Here is a 15,905-nt window from a genome sequence, read left to right on the forward strand (position 1 = left end):
CTTATGCTGCCCTACAAGATCTCTCTGCAGTCAGTTCGAGTTGTCTTTTCTAGCCATCCGCCATGGCGGGTGGGTGAAAGACCCGAGCTAACATGGGGTTAGCTCGTTAAACGACAATAAAACCTCACGCAGTTTGCATCAAGCTTTTGACTCTGCCTGGTGATTGGGGTGACTGCGGTCCTGGGAAAAGATCCCGGAGGCCTGAGCTTCCAGGGGTCTTACATGGATAGACAAGGCTCGGGAAGCTTGGGAAGTTCCATGATTCACAAAGTCCTCCCTGATTGCACAGCAGTAACCATTCTCTGGGGAAGAGGAGGCTCTGGCGGAGCTGTCTACAGTTGTATGGAAAGTTTAAGAAAGCGGCTCTCAGACATTCCATCACCTGTGCCGGGCCTCATGAGTGACATCATCCATGCTAGACTTTTGGGTGATGCACCCTCTTTAGAGTCACCTTCACTAATATAAGCACCCCCTCATTTATTGTCCTGTAAGGAATCCCAGTAAACTCACTAGTTCACCAAGCCAGGCTTGGGTGGATTCATTTCTTTTAGTCTGTCATTAGTGTCTGGGATGAATAGATGTGTGTTCACACCTCCCCAGAGAAAGCCATACCACACACCCTGAGAAGGTTCCCTCCCTCCCTCTGAGGAACCCTGGAGTCCCAGTTCTCCAATGACAAGACGGCGTTACCTCGTTGCCTTATCTGTGCAATGGGGTGACCCATAGATTAGCCGAGTAGAGAGTAAAACAAGGAGTGGCCATTGGATTTGAATACAGGTCTGTGTTGGCTCACACACCTCCAGGGACTAGTAGCTAAGACAGTGGAGAGAGACCAGGTCCCCTTTGGTACGGGGGCCTTGGTTTATTTCACCAGGAGGACCTGGTTCCTCTTCTTGCCTTGGGAAGGACGGAAGACCACCTTACAGAGAAATGCCCCCACAACCAGTACAGACAGCATCAGCAGCATTAGCTTCAAGCCTCTGAGGACCGAATCTGCCTTGCCTGGCTGCTTCCTGGACCACTCCTTGCCTTTGGATCGTCTCTCAAACTCCATTATATTGTCAGGGTTTGCGGGGTTGAACTGGGCTATGAGCTCCTGTTCCACGAAACATCTGTAGATGGCTGGCTGGACGACCCTCAGCTGCTGGCCACCGCTCAATGGGTCCATGAAGGTGCTGACATACTTTTCAGAGAGTTGTTTCTGCCATGTCAGAGCGGTATTGTTGGCTTCCCAGTGGACAGGCCTGGATGGAAGAAGCACAGGGTCAGACTTCAGGGTCCTGAGAGAAGGGAGGACTGAAGGCAGCTGGGGACAACCGCTCCATGTTCCCGCCATGGAGCACTGTAAATGTTACCAGGAGGTGCTGGGAGCTACGGCTCTCGAAGCTTCCAGACTTCTACCTCTGACTGGCTGGATGGCCCGAGTCAAGGCCACCAGTGTCTGTTTCCTCATCTGAGAACAGGGCAGCACCTGCCTTGAGGTAATTTGAAATAATTTTTGGAAAACCATTGCCCCCCCCCCCCCCGCCGATCTGTATTGCCTCCTCTCTGTTACCTCCACCTATAATTAACGCCCAGCCACACTAGTGTCCTAGGGATTTCTCAGCCATGCTGCCTCGGGGCCTTCATCTTTGTTGTTCCATCTGCCTGGAACGATGTTCCTCAAAGCCCATGGCTCTCTCATCTGTTTCTGTCTTGGCAGGAGTGACCAGTTCTCACAAGGGCCATCCCTGATCGACTCCCCACTTAGAATTTTAATTTTCCCCAACTGCCATCAGCCCTTAGCAACATTTAAAATACTGCATTTCAAGCTAGATATGACAGTACACACCAGGGATCCCAGCACTCAGAAGACTGAAGCATGACGATGGCAAGTTTGGGGCTAGCCTGGGCTATATAGAGAGACACTCCCCGCCCCCATTCTCAAAAAGACAACTCATCAGTTTAAAATGCCATGTTCTTATTCGTCCTGAAATAAAAGTAGTTAATTTTTCTGAGCAGGCAGGAGGCTGTGGTTTTCACCATTTCCTGGGTACCTAGAACGTTACTGAGACAATGAATGAATCAGGTCCTCATGGCCAAAGAAACTGGGTGACAGAGGGGAAGTCAGTGCTGTCACAAGGCCCCTGGAGAACACTGAAGTTTTGCCAGACAAGATCCTTTCCAATGAGAAAGCTAGATAACCATGAACCTGTGCGCCAGCAAGCAGCATTCCTCCGTGGTTCCTGCCCTGACCCCCTCAATGAGAGGCTAAAGTAAACAATGAAGAGAATCAGTATTAGGAACCCAGGAGGTTTTGTCTTATGGGCTCCTCTGACCCAGCTGGAGACAGTTGTTCTAGCCATTTCAATCACCTGCATTCCGATGGGAAACACAGCAATTATATTTGTATTATTCTCAAACTCCATACACCTGCATCAGTCTCTCCTTCTGGACCTCCATTGTGCTCCAAGCACCTTCCTCCAGAGCTCCAGAATCTCAAGGGCCCAGAGAAGAAGGTTAGCCACACTTGTGTGTGACCTGGTTTCACGTGACTTTAGGACTGAGTTCCACAGAGTGTGTGTGTCTTGCAGGCACTGTGACGGTTTTGAAGATACTTCCCAACCCCTTTATGGGGGTCATCGTGCACCCAAAGGTCCTCTGGCAGCCGGCTACCATGGCTCAGATCTGTGGTTTTGTGGGGTCTACAGTTCAGTCCACCTTGATCTTCCAATTGCCTCTCTGTAACCATCCCAGGGTGGATGGTTTTATGTGGAAGCCTGATTAAAATCCTTGTGTGAACACAACTTTCCTGGAAAATGAACTCTCCATGGTTCCTGTCTTCTGAGGGTCACACCCGTGGGACTTGCTTTGGTCTCTTATGCCTGCACTCTTAAGGGTGTGCCGAGGAGAAGGCATGGGGGGAAGCCTTTGGGGACTTGTGGGTCTCACCTGACTGCTGTGGTTTTTTGTTTGTTTGTTTTTGTTTTTTTGTTAGGGCGATCTAATGTCTGTCTAACTTAACCGAAAAACAAGTTCACAGAGAATCATGGGAAATCCTTATTCCTGTTCTATTCTATAGTGACACCCTCACTCAGCCCTCTGATCTACACCTGAGGAATGAAAGCCAAATGAGTGATAAAAAGGTTGGTGACAGACGACTCAAGGTTAGGGAGAAGTAAGAAACACTTCATGTATATCAGACTCAGGGGACTTGATTGAGCTGGAGAGATGGCTCAGTGGTTAAAAGCACCGGCTGCTCTTCCAGAGGACCTGGATTTAGTTCCCAACATCCACACAGTGGCTCGCAAGCATCTGTCACTCCAGTTTCAGGGACCCAATGCCCTGTCTGGCCTTTTTAGGCCCGAGGCATGCGCGTGGTGCATGTACATACATGCAGGCAAAACACAGACACACATGAAATGAAAATAATTTTACAAGTTGGCCTACTGGAAAATCACTATGACCTAACAGTTTGCTGTATTTTGCCGGTATCTGTTCTCACTCTTTAAAGAAGGGGGCATCAGAGCTGGACAGATGGCTCAGTGGTTAAGACCACTGACTGCTCTTTCAGAGGACTGAGGGTAGATTCTAGCAGCCACATGGCAGCTTACAACCATCCGTAATTCCAGTTCTAGGAGATCTGACCCACAAGGGCACTGAACATACGCAAATGCTGGCAAAGCACTCAACATACAAAATAAACCTCTAAAAAGAAAGGAAGGAAGGAAGGAAGGAAGGAAGGAAGGAAGGAAGAAAGAAAGAAAGAAAGAAAGAAAGAAAGAAAGAAAGAAAGAAAGGGTTTCTTCTGGGATTCCATTAACTTGGGAGTCTTTCTGATCATTCTCACATACCAAGGAGGTGTTTATGCTGAATGACAGGAACCCAGCTAAACAGCAGCAGTGAGTCTTTCTAAAGGAGCTGTCAATCCCTCCTCCTTTTGTTGAGACCGGGTCTCACTATGTAGCCCTAGCTGGCTTAGAACTAAATATGTAGATCAGGATGGCCTCAAACTGAGAGATCTGCCTGAATGTGCACCCCCAGTGCTGGGATTAGAGGGGCATACCACCCCACATCCCTCACTCTGCTTTCAACCCCTTGTGATCAGCCTTTAGTTGTAACACTGTACTTAACTCTGAAAAAGTACACACACACACACACACACTTTTAAGTATTGCCCTTAATTCTGAATATTTAAATATCACAAAAGTACATTAGCCAATAACAAAAATTTTTCTTTACCATTTAGAACAAATTTTAACACAATTTTATACAATTGTGAGACTGCCTTTCTTCTGTGGAGTACAATGGCTTTCTAAGCATTCTAATAAAATGCTTAATAGTTACAGCATACAATGAAAAAGAAGAGGATACAGTAGTAAATTTAAAATATTCCCACTGCTTTTAAGATAGTCACAATCTCCACTCACAAAATGCTCTCCCCATCCCTAGAGACTTTACCTACAGCCACAGACTGCCGCCTAAGTAATGCTCCATTAAAAATGGTTTTTAACCAAGATTAACTCTATAGATTCCTCTGTGTGACTCCTACAGCCTGAGTGAATGAGCTACTAGAGTTGAAGGGAAAGTGCCACTTAACAGGAAGGCCTCCACTCGGCCACGAAAGCCCTGGCCCAAGCCTGCTCTTCCTTTGTTCAGACACACACCATGACCAACACCAGTTGTATTCACATTCCAGAGAAAAGTTCACTGATGGGTTTGGAGAGCCGTGTAGCCAGCGAGCAACACAGTTCCTTGAATCTTTGAAGAGTCTTATTTCCAACAATAAACAGAGAAATCAATGACTGTGAGACTCTTAAATAAAACAACACCCCCCCACACACACACACACTCAGTATACTTTTGGACACAAATTCTTGCTGTGTGTTTTAGAGAAGGCGTGTTCCTGCATCCCTGGCTCCCCCGCCCCGCCCTGCCCCCGCCCCGCCCCGCCCCCATGCTCTCACGACCCCTGATGGCTACCAATGGGGCTGACCTAACCAAGACACCTCTACTAGCCTGGCACAGATTCACCATGAAGAACCCTGGGACTAGAGACTGGTGCAGAACTGGAGAAAGGGCCCCATCACCTGTAGATGGATGCCAAGGGACAGGTGAGCCACGCATACTCTGTCTGCTCCTGGATCCTGAAGCTATCAAAGATGACGAAGTCTACACCAATCCCATTTCTTTGGCACAACTCATAGCAGGCTTCCACCTGCATTTCAGGCCTTACTCGGGGGAAAAGTTCCTCCTCCTCTCCTAAGTACAATCCACAGGGTATAGGCTCCTCCAGCGGCTCCTTAACATAGCAGAAACCCAGGCGTTTGCGCTCGCCTAGGGTCTCACAGTTGCTGCATTTCTGCCAAGGTTCCCACTTGGTAAACACTATCTCTCCGTGGCCCATATTCAGTGTCTCATTCTTTAGGGGCTTCTGATTCAGGCCTGTGTGTGTGATATGCAGCTTGCTGGCGTCCTGAAAATCAATCTTATACCCGGTCACTTGGGTTCCATTCCAGCCCCGGCACTGGTAGAGGCCCGTGTTGAAGAATGATGGGTTTTGGATAAAGAGACCACCCTCTGGATTTTCTTTTATATTGGGAATCCCGGAGAAGACAATGTGCTTTTCTTCCATGTCCATCCCAAGGAAGAACCAGTCGGCCTTGTAGCTGCGGCATTCCAAGACAACATCATTATGGGAGAGAAGGGCCAGCTGGCACTCCTTGGCCTGGGGGCATCTGATGGTGTGGTGGAAACCGAACCCTGGGAGAGCAAAGCCAAGCAGCGTCCACAGGATGGTGATCATGGTGGACTAGAAAGGTGGCTGGGCACGGGCCACCAGCCTGGCCATTGTGAGGTCACTCAGAAGCTCAAGCCTCAAGCAGGGAGGTGAACAAGTGGATTAAGCCACCACCTCCCTTTGTGACAAGTTGGGGGTGTGGTTTGTCACCTGAATTCCCAAGAGGTGGTTTTCATGCCCAGGTGTCACACGTGTGAACATTCAACGTACTGCTCCTGCACGCACAGACTACGTATGCCTCACCGTGTGGCCCTGACTGCCTCGGAACTATGTAGCCCAGGCTGGCCTTGAACTCACAGAGATCCACCAACCGCTGCCTCCAGATGATGGGATGCCACTGCACTCTACTTTTTAAAAAAATAATTTTATTTTTCTCGTGTTGGTGTAAGTTTTTGTGTCCCATGTGTGCACTGGATCCTGGAGCGCAGAAAAGGCGCCAGGCCTCCTGGGTCTGGAGTTGCAGACGGTTGTGAGCCTCCCTCCATGTGGGTGCTGGGAACTGAACTCAGGTCCTCTGGCAAAGCAAAGCCAGTGGTTTCTGTTTTTTGTTTTTGTTTTTTGTTTTTTTAAACTTTTTTATTCTTTGTGGATTTTAAAACATGCATCTCAATCTCATTCCTCTCCCAGTCCCCCTCCCCCCGTTTCTGCCCTTGCAACCTTCCCCCAAAATCAAAATTTTAAAGTAAAAAACAGAACCAAAACCAAAAATAAATAAATATAAATAAATAAATAAAAATCTTGTCGGGACTGGAGAGATGGCTCAGAGGTGAAGAGCACTGACTGTTCTTCCAGAGGTCCTGAGTTCAATTCCCAGCAACCACATGGTGGCTCCCAACCATCTGTAATGAGATCTGGCGCCCTCTTCTGGCCTGCAGGCAGAAGACTGTATATATAATAAATAAAATCTTTAAAAAAAAATCTTGTCACGGAAACTGTATGTGAGCCACACAGTATACCCTCTACTCCATACATCTTTAAGTGTTCATTGCTACAGCCATTGGTCTAGTTGGAGGCCTTTGGCTTCTGCTACTCTATCGCTAGACACTGGGCCCTCACTGGGACTCCTCTTGGGTATCCTGTCTTGTGTCACTGAGATCCTGTAGCTTTGGGTCTCGGGTCCAGCCCCTTCACACGCTCCAGCGGATCACAGATGAGGTGGGTATTGGGGTGGGCTACGTCACAGTCCTGGTTCCGGGCCTGGGTGGCAGCTGGGTTGGTCAGCCTGCCAGCTTTCCCTCATCGTCACAAGTGAGCTGTCTGGCACTGTCCCGGCTAACTCGCCCAATGCAGCAGGCAGCAGGGCGTGGGGTCCAGGTCTTCGGCTCTCACACTCTCAGGTCCAACTCGCCCACTCACCCCAACTCGCCAGCTCTACAGGTGAGGTGACGTGCAGGGCCCGCTCTCCAGACTGCTGTGCTTGGTGAGGGGCAGGGCCAGCTCTTCCATTTTCATGCCCCCCCCCCCAGGACAGCTCTCCCGCCCGTCACAGGTGGCGAGGGGCGGAGGGGAGGGCACATTTCCATAACCCTTGCATATGAGAGAGGGGGTGGGGCAGCTCTCCTGCTCTCACCCCCACAGTCCCAACCAACAGGTCAGCTCTAGTGTGCTGCCCAGGCAAGGTGCCATGCCTGCTCTCCTGTGTGCTGCGGCTGGCTGTCGAGTGGCAAGTGGCGGGGCCAGCTTTCTTACCTGCTGCAGGGGGAGAGAAGGTGAGTTTTTGTAACCAATGCTCTTAACCCCTGAGCCATCTCTTCAGCCCCCTGACACACTCTCAACGCTGAGGATAGAGCAGTAGCCAAATCCTTGCTGGTCATTGCTCTGATTTCCTGTATCTCTCTGGCCACCCCACTTATGTTAACTTGGGTCCTGTTTCCCGGAGCGTTCCAACCAAGCTTCAGGACCTTTAGACAAGTTGGTCCCTAACTGTTCCCCCAAGACATCTGCACAATCCAATTGATCTTAAATAAATACATATGGTTCACAGTTTCTTCCACCCTAAATCTTTCCCTAAACATCTTCTCAGAAAGGAAACTTGAGGTGATGGAGTTATAGTAGCAGAAATTTACTAGAATCGTTGTGTCTGGGGCAAACATTAGAATGAAATAGTTGTTTTTCACCGGGCGTTGGTGGCGCACGCCTTTAATCCCAGCACTCGGGAGGCAGGCGGATCTCTGAGTTCGAGGCCAGCCTGGTCTCCAGAGCAAGTGACAGGATAGGCTCCAAAGCTACACAGAGAAACTCTGTCTTGAAACAACAACGACAACAAAAAAAGAAATAGTTGTTTTTCACTGTGTCTGGGGTAAACATCAGAATGAATGGTTTTCTTCTAGACGTGCTTTGACCTTGAAGAAATCACTGTAGAAAACGCTGATTGTTTTCTGTTACCTATGGGGTTGTTTTTCTCAAGTTTTACAGCCTTTGCACGACTTTGGTCACAGGACTACCCTGGCACACCTAGCTATCTTGAATTATTGGGAACTCAAAACACTATATAGTAAGGACTAAAGGGGCAGGAGTGTGATGATTTCTTCCAGAAAAAAAAAAATGTGTAGATTAGACCAGGGGCTTAGGCATGAGGAACTTGTTTTAACCCCCCCCCCCCAAACAACTTTTGTGTAACAATCATTATGTAAGCCTTTGCACACTGTTCAAGGTTCAGTTCACAGAAACTTTCTCCCTGCTGCCGAGAGCCTAACATTCATCTTGGAGTGACCCTCTTTCTTCAACCAACCCATGCAACCCAAAACACCAGACAGGGCGTGATTTTCTATGGTCCATCTGCTGCACAGACTCTTGGGGAATAGCAAATGCCAGCCATTACTCTTAATAAAGAAGCAAGGCCTCTGCCACCTTTGAATCACGCAATGTTACTGGCTACCATCCGTGCTGGGCTCGGCAGTTACACTTTAGAAAGTTGCAAGAATGATGACCGCTCCTACGGGAAACAGCCTCTGGCCTTTTGAACGTCCTCGCCTAGTATTTGCATCTAAAAATGTTTTAAGGTATAACATAGTAACTTAAGGTGTACAAATTCATCAGATTTCTCTCTCTCTCATTATGGTGCTGTTCATCAATAAAGTTCTGATAAGCTGTGACTCCAACTCTGACAGGGTAAAAACACCAAACTATACCACCATAAGATCATAACTGCAAGCTCAAGGTTAAGGTGCCTTTCATTGTGCAAAAAAATATCTGCCAGTTTTCCAGATGGAAGGAAGAGTGTTAATGCTTTCAACCAAAATCATTTCTGACATGAGTATACTGCCGTTTCTTTCTTTCTTTTCTTTTTCTTTCTTTTTTTTTTTTTTGTGGTTTTTCGAGACAGGGTTTGTTTGTGTAGCTTTGGAGGCTGTCCTGGAACTAGCTCTGTAGACCAGACTGGCCTCGAACTCACAGAGATCTGCCTGTCTCTGCCTCCCGAGTGCTGGGATTAAAGGTGTGCGCCACCAACGCCCAGCAGTTTCTACAACGCAAATTTCAGGACAATTTATTCAACAGTAAAAATGCTAATGTATTTAAAATTTATCTTTCCACAAAGAATTCTTATAAGTTCCTTTCTTGAGCCGGCTTTTTAAAATTACAACAGAGGGGAAGCGTAACAGCAAGAGCAAGAAGCTGAGAGATCAGATTTTTAAACCAGGTCGTCCCCATTCCAAAGCAGAAAATGAACTGGAGTGGAGTGAGGCCTTAAACTCTCAAAGCCTCTCCCCCCCAGTGATGTACTTGCAAGACTGCCCCTCCCTGTAACCTGTCCAAACAGTGCCACCAACTGGGGACCAAGAGTTACAGCATTTCTCTCTCTCTTTTTTTTTTTTTTTTTTTTTGTTTTGTTTTTTCGAGACAGGGTTTCTCTGTGTAGTTTGGAGGCTGTCCTGGCACTCGCTTTATAGACCAGGCTGGCCTTGAACTCACAGAGATCCGCCTGCCTCTGCCTCCCGAGTGCTGGGATTAAAGGCGTGCGCCACCGACGCCCGGCTAGCATTTCTCATTCTTGAACCACCACCATTCTGACAGAATGAAGAGGAGGAAAAGCTGCAGGCTGCAAAATGAGCGCCCACTGGGAAGGCGTGCGACTAACAACAGACGATGACCCAGAAAGCCAAGTGGAGAGGGACCTTTCAACTTCACACGCCTGAAGCCAACATTTTCATTATAGAGGAACCATCACTTAGGGCAGTGGTTCTCAATGTGTGGCTTGTGACCACCAGAAAACATACTTCTGATAGTCTTAGGAACTGAGACACCACTCAGTGGCAAAATTACAGTTATGAAATAGCAACAAAAATAAGTTTATGGTTGGAGGAGGGGGGTCGCCACAACATGAGGAATTGCATTAAAGGGTCCAAGTGTTAGGAAGGTTGAGAAGCACTGATTTAAGGGCTAGAGAGGCAGCCGAGCCATTAAAAGCACTGGCTGCTCTTCCAGAGGACCCAGGTTCAATTCCCAGCCCAGTTCCAGGCAATCCATTGCCCTCTTCTGGCCTCTGCGAGCACTGCACACATGGAGTGCACATAAATACATGCATTGTAAAACATCCATACACATAAAATGAAAATAAATCTTACATTGAAAAAATAAAGTAACTATGTGATTCTTAAGAGGGTTTAAAACAGAAACAATTAAAAGGAACCAAAATACCATCCACAACTGTAATAACCAAGGACAGTCACTAGGGAACCTCTGATGAGCTGTCTTCCAGAACATTCTCTTAAGTCTAGGTTTGGGGGTTTTGTTTGTTTTGTTTTACTTGTTTGGTTTTTGGCTTTTATTTGTATATTAACTTTTTTTGAACTAGGGCCTCACTACATAGCTCTAGCTGTCCTGTTAAATCTATGTTTTTACCAATAGTTTTTGTATGCAATATCTACAACTGTTGACATTTCTTTGTCTAATAACCATTACATTATATCATAACCTTTTGTCTACTTACATAAAATAGTGGCAGAGAGCCAAGCAGTGGTGGCGCACGCCTTTAGTTCCAGCACTGAGGAGGCAGAGGCAGGAGGATCTCTGTGAGTTCGGGGCCACCTGGTCTCCAGAGTGAGTGCAGGACAGGCTCCAAAGCTACACAGAGAAACCCCGTCTCCCAAAACAAACAAACAAAAATATTGGCAAAGGAAGAAACGAATATGTGTCAGGTGTGGTGGTGTATGCTTTTCATGCCAACATTCAGGAGGAAGAGGCAGGGAGACCTCTTGTGAGTTCAAGGCCAGCCAAAGCTACATAGTGAGACCCTGTCTCAAAAAATAAAAATACAGAGAAAGATCTAATGAAGGGGTTAAACTTTCACATTTCTACAACTGAATTTAGGTTTCAGTTCTTTTAGAGGGGCAAACAGGTGTCTCTCCCAACAAAGGGCCATTTATCAACAAGTTACATTTAGGGACGAGGGAGCGAGCACAAGCAAGGCATGAGTCAGCCCCACAGGGTCTCAAGGACAGTTCCTGTAACCCTCTCGAAACCTACCCAAGTATGTCCAAAGATAAAACCTCAGCCAATTAAAAGTATACTGGAGTAACTGCCGATTGCTAATCCAATTATGTTTGAGATGATCTAACTGCTCCTAAAATTCCCCTAGCACCATCCTCTGGGGGTCGTCGCCATTTTGTTCAGGTGAAGGACCACACATTTGCTGCTAAATGCTCTTTGCTCTTGCATACTCTTTGAGTCTGAGGTCTTCCTTCAGTGTCTTCTCAGACCCCTACACTAAGACACATGGCACTGGTGTAAGGACAGAGGGACAAACCATACCCATTAGGGGCCAGTCAGCAGACAGGGCCCACATCCATGTTTACATTGGTTGAGCCTGGGCCTGAGACTCTGGCTCCAGGTTGCCTGTGTGGGCGGGGAAGAGGTCTTTTTAAGTCACCACCTTCCTCAGCATCTCTTGCCTAGATCCCAGTGCAGAAGAGATTTCTGGTGTGAAAACATCTAAGTAAACCAGTAACTCACCAACCATGAAGGCTTCTGGGTGCGGTGGATGGAGAAACCTAGCAGCAGATAGCCCCAGGGGACCAGGACTGAGGGGGGGGGCAAAAGAAGGGCTGGTGGCCCTGCTCCAGTTACCTGTAGATGGAAGCCAAGGGACAGCTGAGCCACACGTGGTCGTTGGTTTTGTCCAGCTGATGAGTGTCAAAGACAAAGTACGGCTGGTTGGTTTCTGTGATGGTGTCACAGGGCACCTGGCAGGCTTGCAGCTGGAGCTCAGGGCGCAGGCGTTTGTGGGTCACCTTCTCACGCATGTAGAGCCAGCAGGGCATGGATTTTCCTAGCTGCTCCTCCACATAGCAGTAGCCTAGACGTTTGCGCTCACCTGGCTTTTCGCAGCGGTTACAGTCTTGCCAAGGATCCCAACGGGTAAAGACGACTACTTCGCCTCCTAGGTCCATGGTCTCGTTTCCCATGGGAGTTTGGCCCAGGTCTTTATGAGTGACATGCAGCAGGGCTATATCCTGAAAGTCAATCTCATATTCCACCACACGGGTCTTGTGATCATCCAGGCAGCGGTAGAGCCCCGTCTGCGAGGGCTGAGGGTTAGTTAACTGCAGGTTGCTCCGGGGCAGTATCTTCACATTGGACATGGAATTGAGCAGGGACAGTTTGTCCTCCATGGAAGAAGAAAAATACCATAGTGCTTTCGGGTGGTTACACTGCAGGATGACGTCATTGCCCGACAGCAGGGCGTAGTGGCACACATTCTTGTAGGGACAGTTGATTAGTTTCTGGGCCCACAGCATGGGAAGAGAAAGACTAGCTAGCCACAGAGTGGCCAGCATCGTTGAAGACTACACGAAGAATTTCAGAACCTTCTTGGGTTCTGTGATGTCATCCACAGAACTTGGGTGCTAAGCCCTGTGAACCGCACTGTCCAGCAAATACACATCAAAATCATGAAACTTGGGCTGGAGAGAGGCTCAGCAGTAAACTCTCCAGAGGACCTGGGATTTATTCCTGGTACCCACATGGCAGCTCACAACTGTCTGTGATTCCAATCCCAGAGGATCCGATGCCCTCTTCTGGCTTCTGTGGGTACCAGGCATACACGTGGCACACAGACATACATGAGGCAGACACATGAATATAAAATAAAAACTGAATTATGTGTGTGTGTGTATGTAAGTTATAACTTACATATCCCCAGCAAGTAGATAGAATTATTTACCCTCATACACACAGTACATGAAGATAACAGGTGTGCTTTAAACCTAAAGATCCAGTAGACTTCACACGTTCGGGTCCCTGACGGTGGTATTGATGCTGATGGTATTGAAAACCTTAAGTGTTCATCCCACTGAACGATAGGAGAGACCATTACCCAAATTCTTTGGTCAGATTATGCAAGATTTACTATCTATCAGACAGGGCTATCTCTCTGAAAGTGAGGTTTAGCATCAAACACAGGAGAAAGTGGGGTTTATATTAGCCCCAAAATTTCAAAGCTGAGGGTTTTTCACCGATTTTTGGTTACATAGGAACGTGGAGGAACACCTCAAAACTATTTGGCAGAGTATCTTATCAGGGTGGGGGTCAGGAGATAGGGTACGTAACATGTCGAATTCCAGAACCGGTCAAGACCAGGTCAAATCCAAGTTTTACAGAAAGCAGGAATGAACTTATTTGACCTTGTAACAATATAGCTTTTAATCTCAAGATGGAGCCAGGCTGGGCCATCACGGGGAAGTGGGACCCAGTTGGAGGAGGTAGGGCTGTCCTTAGGTCAATACTGTCCCTGGCCCCTTCCTGTCTGCATCTCTATTTCTTAGCTGATGTGAAGCAAGTAGCATACTTAGTTCTGTACCTCACCAGTTTTGCAGTGCAAGCTCCAAAAATGATGCAGCCAGCCAAAAACGTCCAGAAACCTTTGAAACTATGAGCTCCCCTCCCCCCCAAAAAAGATTAAACAAACACCCTGTTTCTCCCAGGCATTTGCTCAGAGATAAGTGCCTGACATGGGGAATGGGATAAGGACTTTCGTGTCCATCAAAAGGGGATGGAGAGATACTGGTCTCTAGCGTTTCTGGAGTCCAGTGGGAAGCCATGACAAGGACCTCCTCTCCAAGTCTTACATCATCATCAATCAGCCCCTTGGTGTCAGTGGGACACTAGTGGTGACAGTCTAGAGCCCATCCTTTCCCACATTCATGCCCGGCTGTGGTTAGTGGAGAGTGCTCCTCCACAAGGCCCCCACAGATGCCAGCTGAAACAACGCTGGTTGGTGTGGCAGGGGGAGGGCGTTTTTGTGCCACAAACTGTCTCTGAAAGGCTCTGGGCTGGGAGGGGAAGCCATACGCTTGCTTATATGCTACTATCTATAATTGACTGTGTAGCCCCACCTAACCACAGAAGGGCCAAGAAACAAATGTAGGGGTGGAATATTTCCTAAGCAACATTGTCTTTAGGTTGGGATAAAACAGACAGTGAAGATCTGACTTGTAAGATATCAGATGACAGTAAATGATTCCAAGAGGAAAAAGGGGGAGAGAGAAGTTGGGGATAACCCTGCCCAGGGATATATGCTGAAACCCTACTTTCACACTTGCACGTGGAGGCGCATATCCTATCTTCGTTTGTACAAATATTGAGCGAAAAGGCGGTGGTTAGGGTAGGTTCCAATCTAATACAGACTCCCTTTCTTATGTTGAAGGTGATGGATGACCAAGTCCTAAGTATGGATAACAGCGATCATCTTTACCGTTTGCAATCACTGCTTTAGGACTCCTCTATCTTTAAACCATGATAGCTCATGAGCAAGGTGAAATTCTATGAGAAGCCTTTGCCTTTGAATGCAGTCCTAAGGAAAATGGGATCAGATGTCACGGCAGCAGGAACGGAATTCTGGCAGTGACACCAGCTACGCGTGGAAGTCTGATTCAGGACCAGCCAGGCCAGTGTGGCTAAGCCAAGAGTGCAAAGTGACGTTGGGGAGGGACAATTAGGCCAGTATGCGTATTCTGAGTTTTGGTTTGGAGTAAGTGGCGGGGTGGGGGGGGACTACGGGAGATCTCCGAGCAGAAGCATGTAACCTAACACGAGTTTTACGACACAGAGAAGGAAATGATAGGTGGGCTCCCCACCCACCAGGCAATGGCCAAGTTTACAATCTCCTAGAATGCGTTTCCCCTCGGCTCCGCCAGGGAGCAGCCGTGTAACGCCGAGCAGGGCGAGAGCAGCCGCTCGTGCCCGGCGTGCAGGTGTCGGCCTGGGAACCTTTGAACCGAAACGAGTCCAGTGTTGGCTCAGCGCCTGGAAGCATCAGAACTTCGGGAAACCTGACCTAGAGAGAGGGATGCCCGAGGGGGGCGGTGGAAAAGGAACCACAAGTTAGGAAAAGGGAAACTGACCAAGTACGGCTCTGGCTCCAACTTTGGTTCTGTCCCCTCCAGCATCCGCCTGCGGGGCCAGAGCATCCCTCCTGGGGGGGGGGGAGGGAGACACCTCATTGATTCCTTCAGGCATCCAACTGGGGAGCCCAGAAGGCCCGCGACACCTCCCCCACCGAGACCAGAGTGGGAAGGCAGGCGGCGTCACCGCCACGCCCCTGCCAGCCGGGACCGAGCCGGGCCTGGCACCTCCCCGCAGGGCGCACCTAGGCGGGTCCATCGGCGCCGGGGACAGGGGTGTGGACCGGTAGCAAACAGGTGGCTCGGCAGGGCCGGCCCCTCTCGGCAGGTGGAGCATCCCCCGAGGGTCTGTCTCCAGGGAACGCGGTCCTCTCAACTTTGGCCAGAGCAGCAGGTGGCGGCGCCTCCCGGCTAAGCGGTCACTTGGTGCAGGCCCCGGGGGCAGGAGCGCACCTGAGTCAGCCCACTTCCGGGGAGGGAGGCCCGCAAGCCCCTCCCCTGCCACCCACCCCCAAGCCCAGCCCCAGGGCTCCCACCCTTGTGTACCTGGGCGGATCCATTCCTGGGAGGGCGCCGGGGGTGGAGTGGCCCGGAGAGCCACCGCGCACCGGCTCAGTTGTCCCGGGAGAGCCGAGGGCATGAGTCTCGTGCAAGTTTTTTCGGTAGGCTAGAACTCCTTCGGTGTGGGCAAAATGGACTTGGATTAGGGGCCGGGCGGAGCAACTGCCCTTCTCCGCCTTGGTGCTCGCCTCGCCCCCTACTCTCGGGATACTTGGGAGGGGACG

General features: G+C 49.0%; 2 protein-coding genes across 2 annotated transcripts; both read right to left on the minus strand.

Moving 5' to 3' along the window:
• Positions 1-623: 623 nt before the first annotated feature.
• Positions 624-5,785, minus strand: LOC100759185 (protein FAM187B). The gene is made up of 2 exons (XM_027431066.2): positions 5,070-5,785; positions 624-1,244 (listed from the first exon to the last, which is right to left on the minus strand). The coding sequence occupies exons 1-2, from the start codon at positions 5,783-5,785 to the stop codon at positions 863-865; spliced, it is 1,098 nt and encodes a 365-aa protein (XP_027286867.1). The 3' UTR covers positions 624-862.
• A 6,056-nt stretch (positions 5,786-11,841) lies between these two features.
• On the minus strand, positions 11,842-12,704 carry LOC100756806 (protein FAM187B). The gene has a single exon (XM_027431080.2). The coding sequence runs from the start codon at positions 12,553-12,555 to the stop codon at positions 11,842-11,844; it is 714 nt and encodes a 237-aa protein (XP_027286881.1). The 5' UTR covers positions 12,556-12,704.
• Between the last annotated feature and the right edge of the window lie 3,201 nt (positions 12,705-15,905).

The sequence above is a fragment of the Cricetulus griseus genome, chromosome 9 (genome assembly GCF_003668045.3).
Source record: "Cricetulus griseus strain 17A/GY chromosome 9, alternate assembly CriGri-PICRH-1.0, whole genome shotgun sequence".
NCBI classification, from domain to species: Eukaryota; Metazoa; Chordata; class Mammalia; order Rodentia; family Cricetidae; genus Cricetulus; species Cricetulus griseus.

Bases quoted from the DNA above. Each gene is read 5' to 3' on its own strand.
- LOC100756806 (XM_027431080.2), bottom strand. From the start codon at position 12,555: ATGCTGGCCACTCTGTGGCTAGCTAGTCTTTCTCTTCCCATGCTGTGG.
- LOC100759185 (XM_027431066.2), bottom strand. From the start codon at position 5,785: ATGATCACCATCCTGTGGACGCTGCTTGGCTTTGCTCTCCCAGGGTTC. The intron at 1,245-5,069 runs GTGATGGGGCCC...TCTTCCATCCAG, and splicing joins CCCTTGGCATCCATCTACAG to GCCTGTCCACTGGGAAGCCA.